Below are 25,380 nucleotides of genomic sequence, written 5' to 3'. Positions count from 1 at the left end.
TCAAAGGGGGGGGTATCGATTCTACCATTTGGTGGGTGGCTTTGCAAAGAGACATGAAAAAGGAGTATGGATACAGGCACAGAAATAATTGAGGCCATTTTTGCAAATCGTCTACCTGATGCCCCAAGAGGGGTCCCCAGATGGTCAGCCATTTGCCTCGGGGTCATACCTTCAAGTTGGCACCTACAGAGGGAGCTTATCTCTCACCCCTGATGTTCCCATGGACCACCAGCTTATCCCCCTTGACACCCACAAGTTCTCGCTTGTGGCTACCATTCAGAACGCTAGTCATCAAGCAACGGGGACCTCTCGTGGGTGTCCACCCCTAGCAGCCACTAAACATGGGCCAAGGGAAGCAACTAACTTTCAGCTGCAGAAGCAAAACTTGATTTAATCTAATGAGCACCCATGAAAACTTCAGGTTTTATATAGAAAAAGTTAGATTTCCAGGGCTCCTGGGTGGCTCAGTAGTTGAACATCTGCCTTTGGCTCAGGATGTGATCCCGGGTCCTGGGATGGAGTCCCTCATGGGGCTCCCCACAGGGAGCCTGCTTCTCCCTCTGCCTGTATCTCTGCCTCTCTCTCTGTCTCTCATGAATAAGTAAATAAAATCTTTAAAAAGAAAGAAAGAAAGAAAGAAAGAAAGAAAGAAAGAAAGAAAGAAAGAAAGAAAGAAAGAAAGAAAGAAAGAAAGAAAGAGAAAGAAAGAAAGAAAGAAAGAAAGAAAGAAAGAAAGAAAGAAAAGAAAGAGAAAGAAAGAAAGAAAAAGAGAAAGAAAAAGAGAAAGAGAAAGAAAAAGTTAGATTTCCAAATAAGCCAGCAAAGTAGGGGCAGAGTTTGCAGGTAGCATTGGCAGCCTGAGTGAGCCTAGTCAGAATGTTCTTAGAAGACTGCCAGTAGCGATAAGTCTGAAGCCACACAGCAGCAGGCAGGTGGGGATGTGTCTTTGGCCAAACCAGACAGGGGCTTTCTTGGCGGAAGATCTGCTCCTTCCTGGGGGGTGTTTCGAGAGCAAAGACGGGTCCTGATGTGCTGACCATGCTTTAGAGACCTGCCCTGTCTCATTTCCCCAACTCTAGCCAGAGCTTGGTACATGTGGCTGTCCTCTTGGAGCACCTCCACTATTGCTTGAAGCTAGCTGCCTGCCACCACCAGACCCAGGCAGTGCCAGCCCACTGGTTATGCGTGCACAGATGCCTGGTTACAGGCACTGTTGACTTACAGCCATTGATGTATAGGAAAAGAAATCTTAAGAGAATATATTTGTTGTGAAGGTTTTCCTAAGTGCGTGCATTTGAGCATAGATATGAAAAGCTAAGTCTTGGATTACTAAGATGACTGAGTGGTTGGGATGGAGAAGTGGTCTTTGTTTCTTTGTTTATAAAACACAGAGTTGTGGCTGGACTCCTGCCATCTTCTTCCTTCTCCTAACCCTTCTTACTTCTTTCTCTTTCCCCCCCTCCAGCACCCCTCCTCCGCCCCATCCCCAGATTCCCCTCTCTCCTTCTGCCTCATTTCCTTGGAGCTAAGAGCATTTGGATAGTGTCTTGCCCACAGTTTCTACTAGATGATCCTGTTGCTCAGAACAAGCCCCCAGGGTGAAGGCCCTTTGGGCTGTTTTGCTGTTCCTTAATGCCATGTTCCAGCCACGCTTCATTGGCTTTTCATGGAGAGTTTGCCCTTTGGCTTACAGGGGAGGCCCCAAGGCTATTGAGAAGCACTTCTCTGTGCAAAGAGCTTGGGAGGCCCTGACCATCCCATTTTAGGATGCCCGGGAGGCATTTCTGCATCTGGTGTCCTTTTCCTTCTCCCCCTCCCCCACCTCCCCTCCCAGGTCTGAGGTCCCAGGAGCCCTGAGGTGGTGTGGTCAAGGAGAGTGGGAAGAAGCTCTTTGAATTTCCACTCTTAAGTCTGGAGGACATCAGACCCATCAACCACTGAGTTTTCTCCCACACTTTTTATTTTTTTATTTTTATTTTTTTCTCCCACACTTTAAAAAAAAAAAAGATTATTTATTTATTTGAGAGAGAGAATGAGAACACAAGCAGAGGGAGGGGCAGAGGGAGGGGCAGAGGGAGAAGTAGACTCCCCACTAAGCAGGGAGCCTGACCTGGACTTGATCCTAGGACCCTGAGATCATGACCTGAACCCAACGCAGATGCTTAACCAACTGAGCCACCCGGGTGCCCCTTCTCCCACATTTTGCAATAGCATTTTCAGCTCAGGTCACCTGCAGCCCACCTTTCTGATTCTGACCATGTCTGTGCACCACCTGCATGATTGGATCTTTACTAGTTTTCTTTAAACCAACAATGTTTTTAGATTTCTGACTATGGGAAGCCAGTATCATTTACATAAACAGAAGATAATTGTAAAAATAAATATGATTATTTTCCCACAATACTATTTGCCACCCAAAAAGGCTTTGAGCCTAAATCCCGCTCTCTTTGTTGAAAAGAGATGTAGCAAGAGTTTGAGAAAGGATGTGAAAGACATGCTGGCACCAAATGAGCCTTTCTTTCTGGTGGACATAAAGGACGATTGAAGCAGGAATGGCTTTCTCATCGTGCCGACTAAAATCCTATACCATATCTCTGTCCACATGTTTGGGGAGTGATGATTTCGGATCCCCAATCTGCCACGTCCTAGCTGTGTGGCCTTGAGCAAAGAACTGTACCTCTCTGAGCCTTTGTTTTCACTTCTGTGAACTGGAGATAATGCCTCCCATTATTCTAGATGCAGGCCTGGCTCCCTTCATTCACTGGGACCCTTTATTCCTCAGCATCTCTGGGGGATGGTTTCCTGGTTGAGACTTTGGTGTCCCTGAATTTCCAGCATCTACCTAGCTCAGGTTCTCTTCTCAGGTGAGTCTTTGAAACCTAAGAGAATATGGCTCCTGGAGGAGAGCTCAGGAGTGGATGAGCCCCCAGCCCTCTTGGGCTGTGACCAAGGAGCACAGCAGTTAGGTGTGGTGAGGCCATCAGTTCTTGGCAGGAGCAAAGCCCACGCTGACGCTGCAGCTGCAGTTCGCATCTGATTTTGCTGAGTCAGGAAAAAGCTTACAGGTCTCTCTGCTTTTGGCTTTTAAGCCACCAGCCTCCCTGAGAGCGTGAGTGGAGGACAGGTGGAGAGGAGAGGAGCACAATTTGATCTTTTTGGAGTGCCAGCTTGCCTGTTGGCTAAATCAAACCTTAGCAGAATTCAAATGACCCACGGGACCATGCAGTTCCCTGGGGATTTTCCATTACATCAGATGTTGTGTAGGAATTCTCTGGTATCTTCTTGGCTCCCTTTGTTAAGAGTGATTTCCAGCCTTTGTAGACACAGGGCTTCTTGAAACAGCGGACGCCCCTTGCTGTGATCAAGAGAAAGTAAGACTGAGCAATCCCGTTGCCTCCAATAAAGATGGAGTCTCCCTGTAAATTGTTCTGCGTTAAGGGCTAGAGAACCGGCTCCCTTTGGCATTGCTGAAACAGTTCAAAGGGAAAATTAAGGGACTTGGGGGCCAGGAAGAGGTTATTACAGAGGACATGTGGGTGTCAGGGGCTGGGGGCTGATTTTGGGCTTTTACTCAGTGGCATCCACTTGCTGCTTTTTGCACTGGGATACTGCTTGGGTCTCGAGGGGGTCTTACAAGGGAGACTGACTTGCATGGAAGTGTTCCTGCTGATATCAAAACATTGCCTCTGGGTCCTTTTGAGCACCGTGTGATGGCTTCCTAGGATTTCTATTTATTCCATTATTCTATTCCTTTTCTTTTTTCTTTTTTTAAGATTATTTATTTTAGAGAGAGAGTGTGTGTATGCAAGCAAGGGGAGGAGCAGAGGGAGAGAGAGAATCCTCAAGCCAAGTCCCCGGTGAGCATGGAACATGACAGAGCGTGGGGCTAAACCCCAGAACCCTGGGATCATGACCTGAGCCAAAATCAAGAGTCAAGACGCTTAATCAACTGAGCCACCCAGGAGCCCCTCTAGTGCTTTTTTCTTAAAAAGCTGTCAAGTTGTCTTGATTGTTCTTTCTGGAAGAGGAATGCAAGCTGCATTCTCTGCAGTCTGTGTGTTTTCAAGATAATGGAGTCATTTGGGGGATTGCTTATGGATGTTCTTGGTTGAGCATTTATTTATTTATTTAAAAGATTTTATTTTATTTACTCATAAGAGACACACAGAGAGAGGCAGAGACAGGCAGAGGGGAGGCAGGCTCCCTGAAGGGAGCCCAATGCAGGACTCGACTCTGGATCTTGGGATCACGCCCCGAGCCGAAGGCAGATGCTCAACCGCTAAGCCACCCAGGCATCCCTTGGTTGAGCATTTAAAAGCCAAAAGAGAGGGATCCCTGGATGGCGCAGTGGTTTAGCGCTGCCTTCGGCCCAGGGCATGATCTTGCCAGTCCCGGGATTGAGTCCCACATCAGGTTCCCTGCATGGAACCTGCTTCTCCCTCTGCCTGTGTCTCTGCCTCTCTCTCTCTCTCTTTCTCTTTCTCTCTCTGTCTCTCATGAATAAATAAAATCTTTTTAAAAATTTAAAAAATAAAAATAAAAGCCAAAAGAGTTTGACAAAGATAAGCTAGGTCGGGCAGAGGGTGAAAATCCCAGTTTTATTTTGCCCCCACCATAGAGTCTGACAGACCTGGGTTCAAATCCTAGTCGACTGTGCAGACTTAGGCAAGTGACTGTACCTCTCTGAACCTCAGTTTTCACATCTATGAACTGGGGATAGTAAAGCTACCCTTCAAAAGGAGGCTGGGCATCAGATGTTTTTGCCTACCCAGCATCCTTCCCCTGGTCCAGTACCAGCACCTTCTCCCATCTTCTGCATTACAACCATGGTCTTCTGTAAGACTGCCGATATGCCCCTCCCCCTAGGGGGCGCGTGACTCTGTCATGGCCAATCAGATTCCTTCTTTGGGAACAGAGCCATTTACCCTTTTCTTCTGCAGTGGCCAAGGTAGAAGGATGGCAGCCTGGAGCTGCCTTTGACCATGTCTCCTGTGAGTAGGGGAGCAGGCATGGCTGGATCCAGGTGTTCAGACGATGTCCTTAGAGCTCCACCTCTGTCCATGTCAGGGTTCTGCTCTCTTCCATGCTGGCATACACCGGTTCCGTGCCCATCTCTGAATCAGTCTCTCCAACCTGGCTTTATTGGATGGAAGAACTCATTTATCCATAATACAGGATAGTCAGAGAATTTGCTGAGTGTTATCTCCCAAGGGAAGATTAAGATGCTGCTCCCAAAGAAGGGCAGTGGGTCGTGATAAGCTAAAGCAATAGATTGACTTGAGCATCCCTGGCAGGGAGAGTGTGTACATGAGGTGGAAGTGTGAAGAGGCCTTCCCTAGGCCCAGGATTTAGTATAGTAGAAGAGGCACAGGGGTTGGGTGTGTGACAAGAAAGAGGCTGAAGAGAGATGGGATCCAGAAGGGCCTCTTGTGCCCCAAGTAACAGTGAAATCCCCACATCAGTGGGACTGTTTGCATGGAGAGATGAGACAGGTCCCCCCATCCCCACCCCAACACGGGCCACACTTTTATACAAACTCTTCTTGTACATATGGGCACTCACTGAATATTTGATTGGAAAATAAATAATTCTCAAATTCTCCAAGAAAAAAGGAGTTAGAAAGATGGCGGGGTACAAAAGAGAACATGCGCATGTCTATTGAACAATGCAGTATTAGAGGGACAGGTTGGACTCAGAATTGTCCCAGGTACTCTTTTATTTCTTTAAATAAACTCTACATCCAACAAGGGGCTTAAACTCACAACCCAGAGATCAAGAGTCACCTGTTCCACTAACTGAGCTGGCTGGGCACCCCTGTCCTGGGCATTCTCCTTTTGAGGAGTCTTGTGAGGTAGGGATTATAATAATAATAAGCTGAAATTCTTTGAATACAATGGACCTACATGGTACTAAGTGCTTTATTTATACACAGCATCTCAAGTTAATTCTGGTCTTTGAGGTAGGCCACCATTTTACAGAATACATGGGAGTCCAGAGAGGTGAAGTGATTTGCCTGAGGTGACACAGCAGAGAGGCAGCAGAGGTGAGGTTTGAATGTGGATTTGTAGTGATTTCATACACTCTAAAGTGGGCTATTTTTGCTCCTCCTGGGAAATTTTTATATGCTCATTTCTGGCATGAGGATGATTTTCTCAGTGTCACCAGAGAAGAGGATGATCCTCCCGTGGACCTTGGTCATGTGGGGCCACCCAATCATAGGCAGGAAGCTGGCCAGGACTGCACTGAGGATGGCAATCACATAGCCCCAGCCCAGCTGGCACTGCCCACCGTGGTACACAGAGGAGGCTCCACAGGCTCCCTTGGCAAATGGAGAGGCCAGGCTGATGGGGAAAACCAGCAGACCCACAATGGTGACAGTGGCTGGAGACAACAGGAAGAAACACCAGTGTATTAGTCAAGGGGTTTGGGGCTAACTTCCATCTCAGGATCTACCCACACATCCATCAATCTATTCACTTACATATTGACTTATCTATCCTTTTATCTACCCATTACTCAATTAGTCTTCCACACAGCTGTCAATCTACTCACCCATCCATGCAACCATATTCTAATCCCCTCATCCCTCTATCCACCCTGTCCATTCATTTATCCATCCATCTACCCACCTGCCCACTTCGACACCTGCATCCTGCCCAACTATCCATCCATCCACCCACCCATCCATCCACCTACTTGACCAACCGTCCATCCATCCACACCCACCCATCTATCTAGTCAACCACACATTCATCCACCCACTAAACCACCCATCCATCTATACACTCACTCAACCATCTATCCATCTACTCACCCATCCATTCAGTCATATTCTTATCCTCTCATCTCTTCATCCCTCTATCCACCTATCCATTCACTTATCCATCTACCCATCTGCCCACTTAGACACCTGTACCCTGCTCAACTATCCATCTACCCACCCATCCATCCATCCATCCATCCATCCACCATCCATCCACCTACTCAACCAATCATCCATCTACTAATCCATCCATCCATCCATCCATCCATCCAACCAACCAGCCATCTCTTATACACTAATATAGCCATATATCCATCCATCAGTCCCCACCTACCTATGTCTGTGCATGCATTCATTCATCAAATCTGTTGCAGGTGCTGTGGTAGGCACTAATGATACTAAGGAAATAAACTATAAACCTCCTCACTTTCAAGGCACTCTCAGTACAGGAGACTCACATGACCCTAGTTTTTCTTGCTGCTCTTTAGCCACAATGGTCTACTTACAGTTCCATGAACATGTCTTCCCGACTCATCTCTATGCTTTGGCCCCCAGTGTTCCTATTACCTGAAGTTCCCTTCTATATTTAGTCAGTTCCCACTCGCACTTCCAGCCTCAGCTCAAGTGATACCTCCTCCAGGAACCCTTCCTTAACATCCTCCACCTTCTTGGAGTTTTTCCTTGCATCTTGCACTCATCCCTATCTCATCAAATATCCATTGAGTTGTAATTGCCTGATTCACCCATCCCCACCAGACACTGCACAAGCCTAGGAGGACAAGAACTATAGCTCCATCCATTGATTCTACAAATATTTAGTGAGTATCTATTATGTGTGAAGCGCCATGCCAGGTGCTGGTGATGTCAAGGCAGACATGTCCATGCCCTCAAGGAGCTCATGTTGTAGTGGAGATAGATGAACATGTAAGTAAGTGCTGTGAAAAATACAGAGCAAAGAAGAGGCAGGAGAATCTCAGGAGAGGGGGTCGCTTACCTAGAGGTCATGGAAATCCCACCGAGGCAGTGACATTTGAGTAACATAGAGGAGCAAGACATGTAAGATCTGAGAAAAGAGAAGCCCAGGCAGGGTGGACAAGTGTGGCATATATGGGGAACAGAAAGCAGGCCTTGTGGCTGAAGCATGTTGAGCCTGGCAGAGTAAGAGGTGAGATTGGCAAGCGAGTGAGGGTTTCATAGGGCATGATGAGGAGTGTGGATTTTACTCTTGAGTGTAACAGGAAGTCACTAGCGGGTAGATAAACCAGTTTGAGTGGCTCAACCTGATTTCAGTTTTAACAAGACCTGTTTGGCCAGCGTGGCAGACAGACTCTAGGAGGCAAAGGTGGCAGCAGAGAGACATGTGAGGTGGTTATCACTCTAATCCAGGTAAGAGATGGTGAGGGATTAACTGGATGAGGGTTGCAAACAAGCTCTGAGCTAGACCATCCAGAGCCTCAGTGGGAATAGAGGAAAGCAACCCTTCAGGGGAGTTGCAGCCCTGAAATTTCACAGCTCATCAAGTGGAGCATTGGCTAGATTTCAGCATCTCTCAGCCCTCAAAGAGGCCCCTTGTGCAGTACACAACTTGCTCAACTGTGTATGATAGTCCTGGTAAAGATGATACAAAGTGGATGGATGAGAGAGAAACAAAGGGAGACAGACCATTATACTGGACTGGATTTAGCTAAGGGCAGGAGAGGGTGATGTTAAGTATGCCATTCCCTGCCCCACCATTTCTGGCTTGCTAAAGGACCAGAAAGTCTTTAATCTGAGGATTTATCTCTGAGATCCAATATAAGAGGCCAGACTCTGCTCACAATTTCATTTGTTTGTTCATTCATTCATTCATCCATTCATTTAATCCCCAAACATGTCTGGAATGCATACTGTATGACAGTGGATTTACCTGCAGCTGCCTGCACCCCTGGCATTGGGCCACTGCCCCTTCTGGGACACAGCCTTTTGGGGGCCAGGGCCCAAGCTAGGAGGAGAACTGCATTGAAGGCCAACAAGAGCCATCCTCCAAGGAGAATTGCAGCTGAGACCTGTCAGGAAGAAAGAGTAGGGAGGGTATTGAGCGGGGCAGGTAGGGGCAGGTGTATGTCACTTGTTTATGCCAGCTACTGAGTCCTCAAAACCCCAAGAGGTCTGTGCTATTTATTATCACCATTTTAAGTATAGACAAGCTGAGGTCCAAGGCAATGGAGTCATTTGCCTCAGGACACACAGCCAATTAAGTTGTAAAGCCAGAATGAAGACCCAGATTTACAATCACCATACCCCACCTTTACTGAGTACCTGCTATATGACAGGATCACCAGGAGAAGCACCTTTTTAATTATCGGTTTTAGAGCCTGTATAATCTTCCCTAGAGGTGTTGGGTTGGGAGTCCTGACCCATCGTCCACATTGTTGAATTTGGTAATGTGCATCACAGCAGAGACTGTCAACACCTTAGCTGTGGTTTTCAAACTTAGCAGCACTTAGAGGATGGCCAGGTTGGTGTGTGCAGATTGTACACTGCCCAACTCTTGGGGATGCATTCGAATCGTCATAGATTTGCATATTGGTTACAGGTGTTTTCCAGCAGATGGCAGTATAGTGTGCTGAAGAAGGGGAACATTTTCTTAATTTGTAGTAAGGTACTCTATGGACTTGGAGCTGCCTTCAGAGTCATCTGGGTGTTTGCTAAAACGCAGATAGCCAGACTCCACTGCACACCTACAGAGTCAGAGGCTCAATGTGGGATAGGCGATAGGGACCCGAACATGACTCCCCTCCCTCTCCCGACCCCCCGCCCCCTGGTGGATTTGATCGTGGCCCCAAGGCCCTACCCAGGTCTTACCTTCCAGGCAAAGTCAGGAATATCATCCAGGGACCTGAAGGTCCCACAGCTCTGGTTCCAGCTGTCACCCTGAGGCCAGGAGCAGTAGGTGAGGACGCCAAAGGAGAAGGTGTGGGACTGGAACCACGCAGGAGAGATGAGGCCAAGGGCTGAGATGCAGGCTAGGGAAAGTCCCAGGGCTGCCCACACGCTACCCACCATCAGGGAGCTTCGATGACCTAGCCGTCAACAGGCTAGATTAGTGGTGGAGGCTGCTGGGAATGAGAGAGACAGGAGCTATGCAGGTGTTCTCCAGCCAGAAACCTGGTCCTGTGTTCAGACGCCAGGTCCCCAGCCTCCTTTCAGCCTGGCAATGCAACGGGAGGTGTTGCTATCTGGGGAGAGGGTGGGGCTTTTCCCTAACAAGTTCTGAAAGTAGGATAACCCCAGACCTTAGAATAAATGTTAGTGCTTAAAGGGAATTTGAACACTCCCACTCTGCCTGGGACATTGGCATCACCGGTCCAGGCAAGGCTCCTCTCAGGTTTCCTTCCTTCTCTTCCTCCCTTCCTCCCTTCCTCCCTTCCTTTCCTTCTCCCCTCCTCCCCCCCATCAAGTCTTGCAGTTGATGAGCTGCTTCTTTTTCAAAATCACACACAGATGCTGTTTCCAGCAGCCACCCTGCCTGTTAGCCCACTCCTGCCAATCACTGACCACTGTAATTATTTAATTGTATCTTTTTGTTTGGAGGTATTGTTGCAAAATGGGTATCCTTCAGTATATGTGTATTTCTCATTTATGTAAATAACATTATTTCATATGTTGCATTTTGCTTCCTATTTTGGGCACCAGGCATAATGTTTTTAGGGTTGATCCACATTGCTATGTATATACCTATTCTATTTAACTTTGTGCTTCCCAGTGGCAGACCCTAAGATAAGGGTTTGGGTGCAAGGCAGTTTACTTGGGTGGTGGTCCCGTGGAGGAGGAAGTGGGATGGGCTGAGAACGAATGAAGCCAGTTAAATGTGTTATGAAGCCACCTGTCCCAAGGGAGGTTCTGAGAGATGGGGTACACCTGGCACCTTAGAGTTACCACTCCCCAGGGTGGAGGGAGGTGTGGTCTTTACATACCAATTCCTGCCAGCTATTGGTTGAGGGCTGCCCCCAGCACTGGGTGACAGCACTGTGTGCCTGTGCGTGTGTGTATGCGTGTGTTGGGGGGTGGGTGCGCAAATGGCAAATGTAGCAGATGGAAGCCCGCTGCTGTGTGGAAACATGATGCCGTGGAGGGAGACGGAGCTGGCCCTGACCGGAACTGCCACACCATTGCCTCCAACCGCTGCCTCCACCTGCTGCATGCCATTCCCTCTGCATCTCGCCAGCTCCAGCCCTTTGCCACAGGCAGCTGTGCCATGAACATCTGCATGTGCAGACTTGTGCCAGAACTTTGGGGGGTGTACACTTTGGAACACACTTGCTATCTCAGATGGCATGTCTGTTTCCTCTGAGTGAGAATCCCTGGATGGCTGCACCTATTCTATAGTCTCTGCCTCCATGCTGATGGTACCTGTGGGCCTGCGTGCCCATTCATCTCAGTCTCCTCCCACTTTATAGATGGCAAAGGAGAGGCCCAGAGAGGGGAATAGATGCCCCCAGACTGACTCAGGCAGCAGTGCAGGTAGGTGAGTTGGATGCGGGGTGTCATCCACACACCGTGCCAGGCAATTAATACACATCATACAGCTCCTATGCTTCTTGACTCTCCGACCACAAGCCCAGAGGGCTGCAATGAGCTCATCTTTGTTGACTGGAGGGGAGCCCACTTGTGTGGCCTGTGTGTCTTCGAGGTGCGGGTGGGTGCTATGACCTCATCTTTGACAAGGGAGGACACTGAAGCTCAGAGAGGTGTGGGCCACTCGACCCAAGGACACCGTTAGTAGGGGTGAGCCAGAGATGCTTGCCCAGACCTCACGAGTCGGCCGCTGTCCTTCTGGAGAGCCTCAGCGTAATAGTTACGCACATAGTTAGTGTGCATCGTCCCCCTGCTGTGGGCCAGGCACTGATCTGGGTGGCTCCTTGGAGAAGTGAGGGGGGTTCAATTTCTGGCTCTCATATTTATTGGCTGTGTGACCTTGGGCCAGGCACTTAGCCTCTCTGGGCCTCCAATCCTTCATCTGTAAAACAAGCTTGAGTCTAGTACTTATCTCAGCGGGTGTTGGGAAGGTTAAATGAGAAAACGTATAGAAGGTACTTTGTGGAGTGCCTGCACCCAGGAGGTCCTCAATAAATGGTCGTGATGATGCTGGTGGTGCCGGTGATGCTAATGTGATGGCGATCCTGTAGACGCAGTGACTATTTGCAGTAGTATGAGTATTATCCATAGCTGTTGTCTTGTTGCTCATCCCAGAGGGGATTAGCAGATACTTCAAAGAGATAAAAAAAACAAATGGAGACCCATATTGCTCATGTGACTTGCCCGAGATCTCCTGGCAAATCTGGAGAAAACTGAAATCTGCACCAAGACTCTAGTCCCCAGACTGATAAGCAGAGACACCTTCTCCTTCCCTGATGACATCCCTCCAACTCCTGTTCCCTAGTGTCGGTCCCCTTGGCTTGCTCTCAAAGAGGGAGGGGGCAGGTGGTGGGGGAAGACAGGGAAGGATGGGAAGGGTGTCCATGATGGAGGGAGAGCTGGGAATTGCCCACGAGGGCAGGGATGGTGAGGTGAGGGGGCACAAACCCCTCCAAGGGGAAGGCAATACCCTGCTTCAACCACTGAGCACAGACACCCACTACGACACCCTCGGCGACCCCTCTGCCCCTCCTGGGAGGATTGGGCATACCTACCCTTCCCTCCATCTCCTCAGCCCCTCCGACACATTCATCAACAAACAGTTTATGAGCTAGCCTAGCACTGCAAGGGCTTCCATAGAATAACTGTGCTGCAGTTTTCTAGAGAAAGGTTGTGGGATGCCATGGTGCCTCAGATGGTCCTTGGAGAATATTCAGGGTGGCACCTGCACCTGCCTTAAATGTCACTAACATCATAAAGTGCCGAAGTTACTAAGTTTTCAGTTTTCCTTCATTTACTTCTCTTTACATTAAGAAGAAAGTGCTTGTTTGAGGTAGTCTTAAATACCTTTCAAACATATTAACCTCTCCTTTATTTATTTATTTATTTATTTATTTATTTATTTATTTACTTACTTATTTTTATAAGATTTTATTTAGAGAGCATGCACTCTTGTGAGCAAGGGGAGGGGGAGAGGGAGAGAGGGAACCCCAAGCAGACTCCCCACTGAGTGCAGAGTCCCATATGGGGTTCGATCTCATGACCCTGAAATCACGACCTGAGATCATGACCTGAGTTGAAACCAGGGGTCAGATGCTCAGCCAACTGAGCCACGCAGGCACCTCCAACCTCCCCCTTTTAAAAATGATGGGGAGTCTTGAACAGGCAACAAAGTCAAGTGAGAATTCGGGAATGTGGCTGGAGTTTTATTTATTTATTTATTTATTTTATTTATTTTTATTTTTTTAGTTTCCTTATATTTATTGTGGTTTTGTTCTATGTTTTGTTGTGATGCTGGTCATCCAATTAGAAGTGAAATGTATTGGGACGCCTGGGTGGCTCAGCGGTTTAGCGCCTGCCTTCGGCCCAAGTCATGATCCTGGGGTCCTGGGATCGAGTCCCGCATCGGGCTCCCTGCAGGGAGCCTGCTTCTCCCTCTGCTTATGTCTCTGCCTCTCTCTGTCTGTGTCTCTATGAATAAATAAATCCTTTAAAAAAAAAAGAAGTGAAATGTATTTTAATGAAAAACTGAGTTAATTTAAAGCCCATCGTATCTACATAATAATAGAGGTGGCTGGACCAGGAGGCCAAGGGGGAAGGCAGTTAGCTGATAGCCAGCACTGCCAGTTGGTGACCAGAAGTGAGGCCCAGGAAGGCTGAGCCAGCTCACGGGCACCCAGGGTCAAAAGGGGCTGAGCTGCCAACCAAGCCAAGGGCACCCACACAGACTTCCCAGGGCCGGTGCTTTTCAACCTTGGACTTCACTTTGGGACTCTAAGTCTGGCTTAGCACTTTAAACATGGCAGGAGTCTTGGGAAGCTGGCCATTCACTCTACCACTTCCAAGCTGTGTGACCTGGGACAAGTCGCTCCATTGCTCTGGGCCTCAGTTTCTCCACCTGTGAAAGCAGACTGGACATCCCAGAGGAGAGCGGGCATTGGGCTTAATCCTTGAGCAGAGTGATGTAGAAAGACGAAGATGGACCATATCTTCCCCTTCCCAACACTGTGATCTTCAGGAAGTCTCCTTACCTCCTTGGGTAAGGGGCTGGAGTTTATTGAGAAGGTTCAAGGTGATAGAATGCATATGTGTGTCTTACGGGGGTGCAGAGACAAGCCTCAGCAGGGAGGTCAGGTTTATAATGCAGACTTTTTATTCCAAGGATTAGAAAAACCTAGTGGCTGCTAGTCAATAGGTGAAATGCAGCCCCGAGTGGTTGAGGATGGATTTTTTTTTTTATTCTTACACCAAAATCAGCCTCTCCTGGGGGTTTGGCAGGATCCTGAGGGGTGTAATTCCAGCCAGGAAGCTGGGGAGCCCAGAGCCAACTGAGGCCCATGATTTTGCCTCTCTCTGGCTGCCCCTATGACTCTCCAGACGTTTCTGACCTTGAAAGGGCGTTTTGTTCTCCAGATAATGTGCTCAATGTCACCTGGGAAAATCACGCTGACCGTCCAGGTGCCCAGAAACCTAAATGAGGCATTATAACCTGAAACCACATCCGGGAGGCTCCAATTAGTTGGAATCCACCTAAGGAAAGCTTGAAAGGGACTGAATCTTTTCTCCTCTAGCTCAGCAGTTAACTGTTGATGGCAGTCCACGTTTCTCGAGCACTCACCAGGCCCCATTTGAAACACTTGCAGTGCCTTGGTTCATTTAAGCCTCCCAGCCACTCCGTGGCAGGTGCTCTAATCAGAGTCCCCATTTTTGCAGAAGATGAAATGAAGGCTCAGGATGTAAGCGGTAAACCAGAAAGTACGTGATAAAGCAGGCTCTCAGACTCAGGCAATTGGGCTTCCGACTCTGTGCCCTGAGCCCAAAGGGTTATTAAAACGTTGGTTTAAAAGTCAGATACAGGAATGGCTGGGTGGCTTAGCGGTTGAGCGTTGGCCTTCGGCTCAGGTTGTGATCCCGGGGTTCCGGGATCGAGTCCCACACTGGGCTCCCCACAAGGAGCCTGCTTCTCCCTCCGCCTGTGTCTCTGCCTCTGTATGTCTCTCACGAATAAATAAAATATTTAAAAAAAAATACATACGCAGCAGCTTCCTGGGCTGTCCATGGTTAGGCCTGGGGCAACCCTCCCACCTGAGGTGGCCAGGGAGCATGCATGGTCCCAGAGTAGCCATAGTTAGCCACGGCAGGCAGAGCGATGGGACTTGGGGACCGAGAGGTGGCTGCTAGGGCCTTGTTATGTCCCCATAGCCACGTCCCTTTCTTTTTCCTGGCTTCCATGTCCTTATCTGTTAACCAAAGGGACTGATCAGTCATTCATTCAATCTACATGTGCCCAGCCCTATGTGACCCTTATGGATACAGCATTGAACAGAACATAGTCCATGCCCTCTAGGAGCTTAGGGTTTTATGGGCAAGACAGACAAACAATATGGAACAATATGCCCTGGCCATCCATCCATCCATCCATCCATCTATTCAACAAACGTTTATTGAGTATCTGTTACATTCCAGGAGGTGTTCTAGGTGTTGCAGATTTAGCAGTGAAGAAAACAGACAAAACTGCTGTCATCACAGAGTTTATACTCTAGTAGAAGAAAAGTAAGACAGTAAGGATACAAACAAGTTAGTATATAAGATGCCATATGTTAATAACAGGTCATAAAGAAAAATGAAGAAGGAAGAGGGATGCTGAATGATTGGAGAGGTCATGTTAAGCCATGAGAAGGTGACCTTTGGGCAACAGCTGAAGGAGGAAGCCATATGGATTTGTGGGGGAGGAATGTTCCAGGCAGAGGGAGGTGCAGGTGCAAAGGCCCAGTGGTGAGCATGTGTTTGTCAAGTTTCAGGAAGGAAAGAGCCTGGGGGGCCTGGTTGGCAGTGAAGATCTTTGGCTTTTAATTTCTGAGTGAGATGCAGAGTCTGCAGATAGGCCTGAGCTAGGCTGTGATGACCTATCTTGTGTTTTCAAAAGATCACTCTGGGGGCACCTGGGTAGCTCAGTCCGTTAAGGATCCAACTCTTAATTTCAGCTCAGGTCATGATCTCAGGGTTGTGAGATCGGGCCCTTCCTCAGGCTCCATGCTGGGTGTGGAGCCTGCTAGACACTCCCTCCCTCTCTGTCCCTCCCCCATCCCTCTCTCCTTCTCTAAAAAATATAAATCAGCTAAATGAGTAAATCAAATAAAATAAAAAGATCGCTCAGGCTGCTGGATGGAGAACCAGGCAGAGGGAGAAGGAAGGAGAAGGAGTCAGCAACTTTAGTCCATCAGATGAGACACAATCAGATAGATGGGCTGAGAGGGAGGGCAGGGGATTTATCTAACATAAATCCAAAGGAACAGTTTGGATTTATGTTAGATGTCATAGGTCAAGTCAACTGGATTTGCTTATAGATTAGACACAGAGTGTGAGGATGCTTTTTCCCTTGGTCCCTGGGATGGGGGAGCTACCATTGCTGATTTGGGGAAGCTCTGGGAGGAGCAGGTTTGCCAGGAGAGGGAGAGATATCTGAATGTGATGTGGCCTAAGTGAAGTTTCGGATGTGCATTTTGCCAACCCACCAATCAACAGATGCCTGTAGGCACAGCTCCAGGCCAAGGGAAAGCCCAGGGCGATGTTAGGCACAAGCACCGAGGAAGGGCAGGGGGCAGGTGACGTCCAGGCTGAAATCTGATGGGCCAGTTGGGACTGGAGAGGACCTTGACTTGCACCCCTTTCTCTTTCTCCCAGCTCCGCAGCCAGCTAAGCCAGATTTCTGCTTCTTGTCTAGGCTCTGTTACAGATTGGCGTAGGGAATTGGTCTAGGGAAACTATGCAATGTCGTGGCTCAGAGCCTCAGGTTCCCATTGGAATGGGCTGCCTGTGTGGGGGCCCTCCAAATTCATATGTTGAAATCCTAACCCCACCAGGTCATGGTATTAGGAGGTAGGCCTTTGGGAGGTGAGGTCATGAGGGTGGAGCCTCCAGGAATGGGATCAGTGCCCTTATAAGAGAGACCCCGGGGGGTCCCTCACCCCTTCCGCCATGCGAGGACACAGAGAGAAGAAAGCTGTGTATCTTCTAGCAGGTGGACCCCCACCAGACACCAAATCTGCCTGTGTCTTGATCTTGGAATTCCCAGCCTCCAGAACTGGGGGAAATAAACGTTTGTGGTTTATAAGCCACTCAATCTGTGGTGCTTTGTGATAGCCGCCCGCGCAGACTAAGACACCCACCTCACAAAAGCATGGCCATGTTCTAGGCCAATGGGACTTAACTTCGGGAGGTGACACATTCCTTTGAAAATATGATTTAAAACTATAGACGCATTCCCCATGCAGGCTTGTACACACATGCACACACACACACACACGCACACACACACGTTATTTCAGGGGTTCAAAGACTCTCGAAGTTTACTATGGCCATGGCCCCTGGACAATACTTTCTTCTCTCCCCCCTTCAGATTCTTCCCTCCAGACTCACCACACTTCAGGTCTGGAGCTCCCAGTGTGGCCTCTTCTGCTCAGGCTCCAGCTTTGGATATAAGTCTATGACCTTGTAAAATGTCTCCTTCCCTTTGAAGGAAGCATTCAGGTTGGTGAATAAAGCCCAGGTGGGTGATAAGCTGGTCGGAGGTGTGCGTGTATGTGTGCGCGTTCCTTCCCAGTTCCTTAAATCAACAGCCTTTCACTCTGGGCTGCTGGATGGGCTGAGCAAAGAGGGAAAAGCCAGCCCCAAATCAGAATGGGGTAACGGTATGGTGTTTCCTGGGTAGGAGGAAGGCATGAATGGGGATTAACTGATCTATGGTTAAACACCAGTTATTGAAATTCTTGGCACTGTGCTCTCCTTTCTGCCTTGGTAATTCCAGTCCAGGGAATTACATATTTCCCTGGGGCATGAGGATCTTCTTTACAGGCTGTGAATTTCCAGAAAGTGGGCACTGAATCTGAAAATCTTTATCCTTAGCATCTGGCACAAGACTTGGCACAGAGTAGGTGCTTGTCTTGTCTTTTGCTGTAAGTGATGGAAGTGCAACTCCAACCGGCACCGGCAGAAATGAGAAATTCATTAACTTACCTAACTAAAAATGCTATGGAACAGCTTCAGGCACAGCTGGATCCAGGTGAACAAGCAGTATCTTCGGGACCTCTCTTTCCTCTCATCTCTCAGTTCTGTTTTCTGCTGGGTTGGCTTCACTCACAGCAGGTTCTCTCACAGTATTGCCTCTGGCTGACCTTCTGAGGCAAAAGGGAAGCAATCCAAGAAAAGAAAGCTTCTCTGCAAGTAGTTGCTAGAATGTTATGAGGAACTCTCAAGGGACAAGTCCAGGTCACATGCCCACCCACAAACCAATCATTGTGGCCAGGAAGATGGGATGTTCTGATTGGCCAGACCTAAGTCCTCTGCCCTAGGGCTGGGGGTAGAGCGTGGGGGGCTGGGAATAGGGTAGGCAGGTCACAGGGTTCACCCCACTGGAACTACATGGACTAAGGGCAGTGGATGGGGTGGTTTCCAGGAGGAATAACGAGGTTAGCAGAGGATGGGGGTTGGATGTGGGGCAGATGAAAACAAGAGACATCACTCTAATGACCTGAAAGCTGCCATGACAAGAGAGCTCGCACTGGTGCTGGAGGAAGCAGGAGGGCCCAAGAAGTTAAGTGCAGGAACCGTGAGGCCTGAGGCTGAGGCACAAGTCTCAGCTCTCCCACCTGCACTTAGTGTGACCTTAGGGCAACTCGGCCTCTCTAGACCTCAGTTTCTTTACCTGTAAAATGGGGGCATGTGGCATAGATTATTGCTGGGGACTTTTACACTCCTTCAGTCAACCAATTCTTCATGTTTCTTTCAATCAGTATTTGTCGAGGGGCTTTGGAGTTATTCCAAGCTGGATCTGAATCCCAGTTCTGATGTTTACTCGCGACATCAGGCTTGACAGATGCACCTTTTCAGGTGTGCTCAGCTCCGTCCTTCCCAGCCACCCAGCTGCACTGGCTGCTCTCCAGCCTTGGCTCACCCCCCCACCCCCCGCCCCACCGCAGGTGGCCCCGGGTCCACAGCTACAGCCCCTGGGCCAGCTCTGCCTGCAGTAACGTGGCCCGAGGGCCGGACCTTGCCTCCCCAGATCCCCAGCTGTCATCCCAGCTGACATGACCAGACCCTTGGCGGCGGAGGCCGAGGGGCTCTGGTGCCTCCTCTTCCAGACTCAGGTAAAGCTCTACCTGAGAAGGAACTGGCTTCTCTCCTGGCTGCGGGGAGACGCAGGTAACACAACCCAGAAGCAAGGAACAGTTGGGACCCAACCGTGACGCACAGCAGACGGGAGCTGGGATGCCAGTAGAGGAAGTTCTTGCCTTTCATCCCTGCGGTACTGCCTGCGGCTTCCCTGGAGATGCCCGAGTGCTGGAACTCCTGGCCGTGTTTCAGGAGAAGCTGTGGCCCACCCAGTAAGGCATGTGCTGTGTTTGCTTGCTTCTCTCCCTGCCTTAGAGTCCCTTTGGGCTGGGATTCCATCCCCAATAAAACATCAGCAAGTAACTTTTGTCTCAGGCTCTGTTTTCTAGGGAACCCAGACTAAGATACTATGGCTGCGTGACCTCAAGCAATTTACTTAACCTCTCTGAGCTTCAGATGCCAAGTGTGTAAAAGGTAGTTAATGAAAGAGAATCTCTTATAGGATGCTTGTGGCACTTAATAAGACAGTGCAGGAGAAGTACTTGGTTCAACAAATGCTAGTTTTCATTAGCATTGTTGCTGGGAGCCGGGTGGTGGATCACGTCATGGGAAACCAGTTATTCAGCATTGAGTTCCATGGATATTTATTGAGTATCAACTTTGTGCTAGTCTCTGCTCCCAAGGAACTCACAGTCTAGAAAGTAAGGCAGGGAAGTAACTGGGCACAGCAGCGTGTGACTAGTGCTTTAGTGGTGGGGGAAGGACTCAGAGGCTGCAGTATGGTAGTCAGGGATGGTAATCAGAGGTGGCTTCTCAGAGGAGGTGATGTTGACCATCTGAAGGATATGTAGTTGGTACAGATGGGCAGGTGAAGGGTGAAGTGTTCCAGACAGAGGGCATGGCATGGGCAAAAGCCTGGTGGTAAGGGAAAGCATTTCAAGGAATATACTGGCCCTCACCTTCAAGAAGCAGGGAAATTACAAGACAAACAAAATGGGTAAGTATGTGCAAATGAAAATGCACGAATACGGTCTTTGCCAAGGAGCGTATGGGTTATAGAATGATACTGCTCGATGGTAGCCGTCGCATGTGGCTATTTAGATTTAAATTAATTAAAATTAAATAAAATTTAAAATCAGTTCCTTGGTCCCACTGGCTGCATTTCAAGTGCTCAGGAGTCAACTGTGGCTAATGTTGGACAGTATACATATAAAACGTCTCCATCATTGCAAGAAGTTCTATTGGGTAGAGCTGCCAAATCAGGACAGACTTCCCGGAGGAGGGGGCAGGTCACAGAGAAGGGGTTCTGGGAAAGTCCCTGGGTGGCATAGTCCTCTATCCCCAGGAAGAAAAAAAGCCAGAGCTGGGAGGTGGAGGTGGGAGTATTGGCTCTGGAAACTACATACAACCTGACACCTCTCTGGCCGGGGTATAATCTCTGGGTGTGTGCTGGCTGGCAGCCTGTCACCTGGATGGGAGGACACAGCAGGGGGAATCCACCGAGGGGCTGAACCAGGAAGTCCTCCCTCTCGGGAGGCCAGGAGCACTCCGGCAGTTGTATTTTGGCACTTCTGGGATTCCCTCAAAGCTTGAAAGAGGCAGAAGAGCTGATGCTGGATGGGGGCTTGGTGTTCTTGGGGCAAAGATTTGTTCAGAGCTGGGGCTGTGCCTGGGTTTGGGTTTTCTGCAGGTGGTGGCAGGTGGAGGACTGCCTTCTCCCCTCTGGTGTTCCATCCTGGGATAGAGAGGGGATGCCCTAGGAGTACTAGGTGAAGTACTAGGCTGGCTGGGAGCTGAGAATTCGGTTAAACTGAACTCTCAGTCCACACATTGTGAGTAAACGAGATTTGCCCAGGAGATACAGGGAGTTCCCAGAAGGTTAGAGAGGAGAGGTGGCAGGTGATAACACTGCCAACTGTTGGGTCATTCATGCATTTAACCCAATATTTATTGCGCTCAATATTTATTGAGTGCCTACTGTGTGCCGAGCCCTGCCCTAAGCACTGGGAGTCAGGAGTGAGCAAAAGAGACAGACAGATGTCTCTGCTTCCAGGAGCTTTAGAGAAGGGAGCAGACAATAAATGATGATTCGCCTTTGCTCCTGGATCAGTACAGCTGTCATGGAAAAGCCATGCGGAAACGAGGGTATTGACAGATTTAAACTTTCAGTTCAACCATGCTCTGCCTCCTACCGCTGGGGGTGGTGGTCCTGTTTAGAGGCCACGGAGTCGGGTCCTATAGATGACTGTTCAAGACATCCGGAAGATAAAGGAGAATATCCTAAGGTGTAAGACTGCATGGAGTGTCTACCTCCCCCTTTCAAGTCAGTTAGGGAGCTTTAGGCTGCTCCTCGGTAAAATGACGGGGGTGGTCGTTCTCATTTCAAAAGGACTCTCGGACAGGTGGAAAGAACAGGGCTACCCTCCCTTACACAGATGCCAACAAACCAAAAGGAGATAAGGCAAGAGAGCTTCCCACCAATTCTGCCGAAGCCACAGTGTGATGTTTTCTCTCTACCTTTTTTGAGGTCTGACTTACAATAAATGTGCATGATTTTAGGTCCTCCAGCTATCCATGCCCGGTGCATTTCCTTAGGAGGCCGTGTCGCCAATGTAATTCGTGCAATTATTTTTTAAATGTCTGTACGTTCCTCAAGAGCCTGGATCGTGCCAGCTGCTTAGCCACTGTGCGCCCAGCACCCAGCATACAGCGGGTGCTTAATAAAGACGTCTGGAATGAAATGAGTGAAAGACAGCAACACAGGCATGTGTGGCTCCCCTAGGGCTCTCTTAATACCCCTGGCCCCCCACCGCGACAGCAGGGTAGCAGCCGTCCCCCGCGGCAGGCACCCCCCCTCCCCCCACCCGCAGAGCGAGCAGCGGCTCGCCACGCCCGCGCCCCCCGCCCCCCGCCCGGGCTGCAGTGCCCCTGCCAGCCGCGAGGGGGCGACAGCGTCCCGCGAAGACCCGCGCCGGCCCCGGGTGCGGCGCCCGCAGCCCGGAGGATTCAAGGGGCGAGTCTTCACCCAGCGCCGCCCGACCCCCGCGGCCCCCGGCTCTCCCGGTCATCCCCGCCGAGGCCCGGCGCTCGTCCCGGGGACGCGGGCCGGGACCTCGAGCACGCCCCGAGTCCCGCAGCGCTTCCGGGGGGGGCGTCCCCGCCCCGCTCGCGACCTCTGACCCGCCCGATCGGCCCCAGGCCGGGGAGCCCGCGGGCACTCGCGGGCGCGCGGGCCGCGCTCCGCCCCCCGCCCCGGGGCCCTCCGCGCATGCGCCGCCGCCGCGGTTCCCATGGCGACGGGGGCGCGTCCCCGCCCGAGGCCCCGCCCCCAGCAGGCTAGGCTGCGCGGGGCCGCGGCGGCGCGGGCAGGTGCCGCGGGCTGCGGGCAGGTGGCGGCGCGGCGCGGGCAGGCGGCGGCGGCTGCGGGGTAGGTTGTGCGGCGGCCGCCGGCTGTGGGGCGGGCTGTGTGCCCCCGGGTGCCCGGCCCCGAGGGGCTGCGGGGGCGGCGGAGGGCGACGGCCGCCAAGTTTCTGCTCGGCTGAGGCCCCGGAGAAAAGTTGGCAAAGTTGTCCGGGGAAGAGGTGGGGACCCGGTAGGTCTCCCGGGCTCTGTGCCTGCGTGGAGGGGGATCCCGGTCTGGGAGCCAGGGCGTCAGTCTCCCGAGACTCGGGAGCGGATCCCAGGAGTGCATCGGGCGCCGGCGGCCTCCCGCCTGGGGTGGCGGGGTCGGTGGCTGCAGACCCGGAGCTCCTGGACCCTCCGTCACCGCTACGCTCGTCCGGGAGGAGATCCGGTGGCCGGGAGCGGGGATGGCCGGAGATCCGGGACCCAGCCCGGAGCGGCCAGGATCTGGGCGTCCGTGCAGCTCGGAGGCCGGAGGTGGGCGCTGGGGAGCGGAGGTGCCCGGCGAGGCGGAGCCGCGGGCGAGAGGGTCCTGGGGCGGCGGAGGCGGGGGCGCGGGGGCGGGGGCGCGGGGGCGGGGGCGCGGGGGCTCCGGGCGCGCCCTCCCCGCCGGGCCTGCGCTCCCCTCCGCGCGCCTTCCCGGGGCCGAGGCGCCCTGCTGGGATCAAGGCTCGGTCCCCCTGCCGCGGGCCGACCGGGGGGCGCTCATCCCGGGGCGGCGCCCTCGGGGGGCGGTGGCCCGCGACCCCCGCCCGCGCCGCGGCCTGTCCACCGCCCGCCGGCGCACCCCCCCCCCAGCGCCGGGGCCCGCGCCCTGGAGCCCCGCTCGCGCCCCGCAGCGGGTGTGTGACCTGGGCCGCCGCCCCGGGTGGCCTGCGCTTCCTGCCGGCCGCGGCTGAACTTTCTCTGGCCGGGAGCAGCCATTACCTTCTGGAAGGGAAAGGGCTGTCTGTACCTGTTGCACCAGCCGAGAGCTGTTTTCCTTGCAGCTTCTTTGTGACCTTGGGCGCGACACTTAACCGGAGTCCAGTCTCCTCGCAAGGCAAAGTTGGGTGGGATTGGGGGCTCCGAGTTCTCCCGCTTCCGAGTGGCTGCAGGAGTAATGGGTGTGATAGGTAAGAAGCAGGTGGGGGCTCTGTGAATGCTGGGGGGCCCTCATCCTGTGGCCCCTTCTTTGCCATCCCCTGCACTTCCCTTTCGGTATCCCCGGGGAAGCCCCTGAAAGGGGACTGGCCGCCTTTTTAAACTGCAGGATTAGAGAGATATTTAACTCATCTTTCCTCCCAACGGGTTTATTGCCCCTCCGATCCTCCTTGCAGAGAGAAGCTCTGGGGTTTGGCTAATCAGTAACCAGGGCATTTGGACAAGCTTTCTCCCTTGGCTCTGCTTTCCTTTTCCTAATCCACGGAGGCTCCTGGACAAACATGCATTCTCCTCTAGATGCTGGCATCCCATCCCTGGGACAGTTCCCAGGGGAGTTGTGCAGCAGACACCAGCCCCGGTCTCGGTCTCGGGGATGCTAGGGGGAATCCTTTTTAAAGGATTTGTATGCCTGACAAGGGTGCAGTTCCCTGAGAGAAGTGCAGGGGTCCTCACCGTGTCTGGGCACCGGTTCCAGCTGGGCTCAGGAGCAGGTTCCTTCAACCGCTGTGTGTATTGAGCACCTACTATGCGGCAGACACATGTAGGATCTGTCCTCCTGGCGTTACATGCTAGTGCTCCACTGAGTCAGCTGTGCTGATTCTTGATGTTGGGGTCGCAACCCTCACCCCAGATTCTGAGGGTGGAGGACGCCCACCCCCACGTGGAGGTCGGGGGTGGGGGTGGGGGGCTCTTATTCAAGGCTGACCTTGACAGGAGGATGGAACAGCCCACTGTCTGGCACTGGGCATATCTTCCCTCATGGCATCTCCAGAATACATCTCTGACCAATTCAGAAAAAGAACCCCTGAGGAATATTTTAAATGTGCTTCATTCATTCATCGATACAGGCATGCGTGCCGTGTGATAAATATTTCAAGACGTTGTGTCAAAGGGGAGGCTAGCAGTCACAACGCCGAGGGGTAAAGCCTTGTGAAAGGAGGCAGTTGTTAGAGGGGAGAGCTCTGATAATGGACAGAGGGGGTGATGCCTCCCTTCTGGCAAGGGGTTAGGGTGGGGGGGTCAGGGGCTTTAGTTTCCTGGAGAACTTGCCATGGTGCTTGCTATGGGCCAGAAAAAGGGAACAGAACAGCCTGAACACAGGAGGGAGCATGGGGTGTTGGCAGGAGATGCTGACCGGGGCCAGGTCAACCATTCTCAGGGGTTTGGACTTTATTCCAGGGCTGTGGATGCTGTGGAAGTTTCTCTGTGGGAGAGGGATGGGGTCAGATGTATGTCTTGGGAAGCTTGCCTTGTTCCTATGAGGAGGCTCAGAGGCCAGTGAGGAGCTGCTAGAAAAATCCAGATGAGAGGCAGTGGTTGTCTGAACTTGCTTAGGGACGTTCGTTGGTCAGTATGATATATAGAGAGCCACGCAGTTGAAGACCCCTTCCTGGAAGCAGAGCAGTCTCTCCCCGAGGAGGAAGCCCCATGAGGGAGTGGCCTGAAGGTCGTACCAGTATTCCATCCGATTTGGCAACCCTTTCTGAGCGCTCCTGGTCTACCTGGCCAGGGATGGTCATAAACATCCACGTCCTTGGGACTTCACACTTGCACTTGCCACCTTCCCATGTGGGGGAGCGGGGCTCCTTATTCCCATTTCACAGATGCAGCACTTAGTAATGTGGCAAGGTCTTTGCCAGTCACTGTGGTAGAGCAGGGATTTGAATTTGCTTCCAATTTAACAGCTTGGGGGTGTTTGGAGTCTCTGAGGTGGATTAGAGAAGCCTCGGGGTGGTGAGGCTGAGTCAGTGTGCAGCAGGGTAAACCCAAGGAGGCCTTCCAGGAGGGGACAGGGATAGAAAGGAGGGAGCCAGGGTGGGGGTGGGGGGTTACTGGGGGCATAC

At 51.4% G+C, this 25,380-nt stretch overlaps 2 protein-coding genes across 15 annotated transcripts in view; one reads left to right on the top strand and one right to left on the bottom strand.

Moving 5' to 3' along the window:
- Positions 1 to 5,770: 5,770 nt before the first annotated feature.
- TMEM211 (transmembrane protein 211) lies at positions 5,771 to 24,477 on the bottom strand. 12 transcript variants are annotated; one of them, XM_041728948.1, is made up of 7 exons: positions 23,349 to 24,477; positions 18,411 to 21,721; positions 17,897 to 18,057; positions 17,300 to 17,391; positions 9,608 to 9,861; positions 8,670 to 8,808; positions 5,771 to 6,381 (listed from the first exon to the last, which is right to left on the bottom strand). In XM_041728948.1, exons 5-7 carry the CDS (start codon positions 9,806 to 9,808, stop codon positions 6,119 to 6,121), a joined length of 603 nt encoding a protein of 200 aa, XP_041584882.1. In that variant the 5' UTR covers positions 9,809 to 9,861; positions 17,300 to 17,391; positions 17,897 to 18,057; positions 18,411 to 21,721; positions 23,349 to 24,477; the 3' UTR covers positions 5,771 to 6,118. The 12 variants fall into 12 exon arrangements, 11 of the variants coding, with proteins under 11 accessions (XP_041584882.1, XP_041584881.1, XP_041584883.1 ...); XM_041728947.1 differs by having other exon boundaries at positions 17,897 to 19,906; positions 21,530 to 21,721; XM_041728949.1 differs by having other exon boundaries at positions 17,897 to 18,584; positions 21,530 to 21,721.
- Positions 22,388 to 25,380, top strand: part of KIAA1671 (KIAA1671 ortholog) — a 200,682-nt gene continuing 197,689 nt past the window's right edge. For 2 of the 3 annotated variants that reach the window (XM_041728938.1, XM_041728939.1), the window contains exon 1: positions 22,591 to 22,870. The gene's annotated coding sequence lies outside the window, so the exon portion shown is untranslated. The other variant, XM_041728937.1, reaches the window with a different exon arrangement.

The sequence above is a fragment of the Vulpes lagopus genome, chromosome 14 (genome assembly GCF_018345385.1).
Source record: "Vulpes lagopus strain Blue_001 chromosome 14, ASM1834538v1, whole genome shotgun sequence".
NCBI lineage: Eukaryota > Metazoa > Chordata > Mammalia > Carnivora > Canidae > Vulpes > Vulpes lagopus.
Note: the sequence above shows the minus strand (reverse complement) of the source record. Positions and strands in the feature narration are given on the sequence as shown.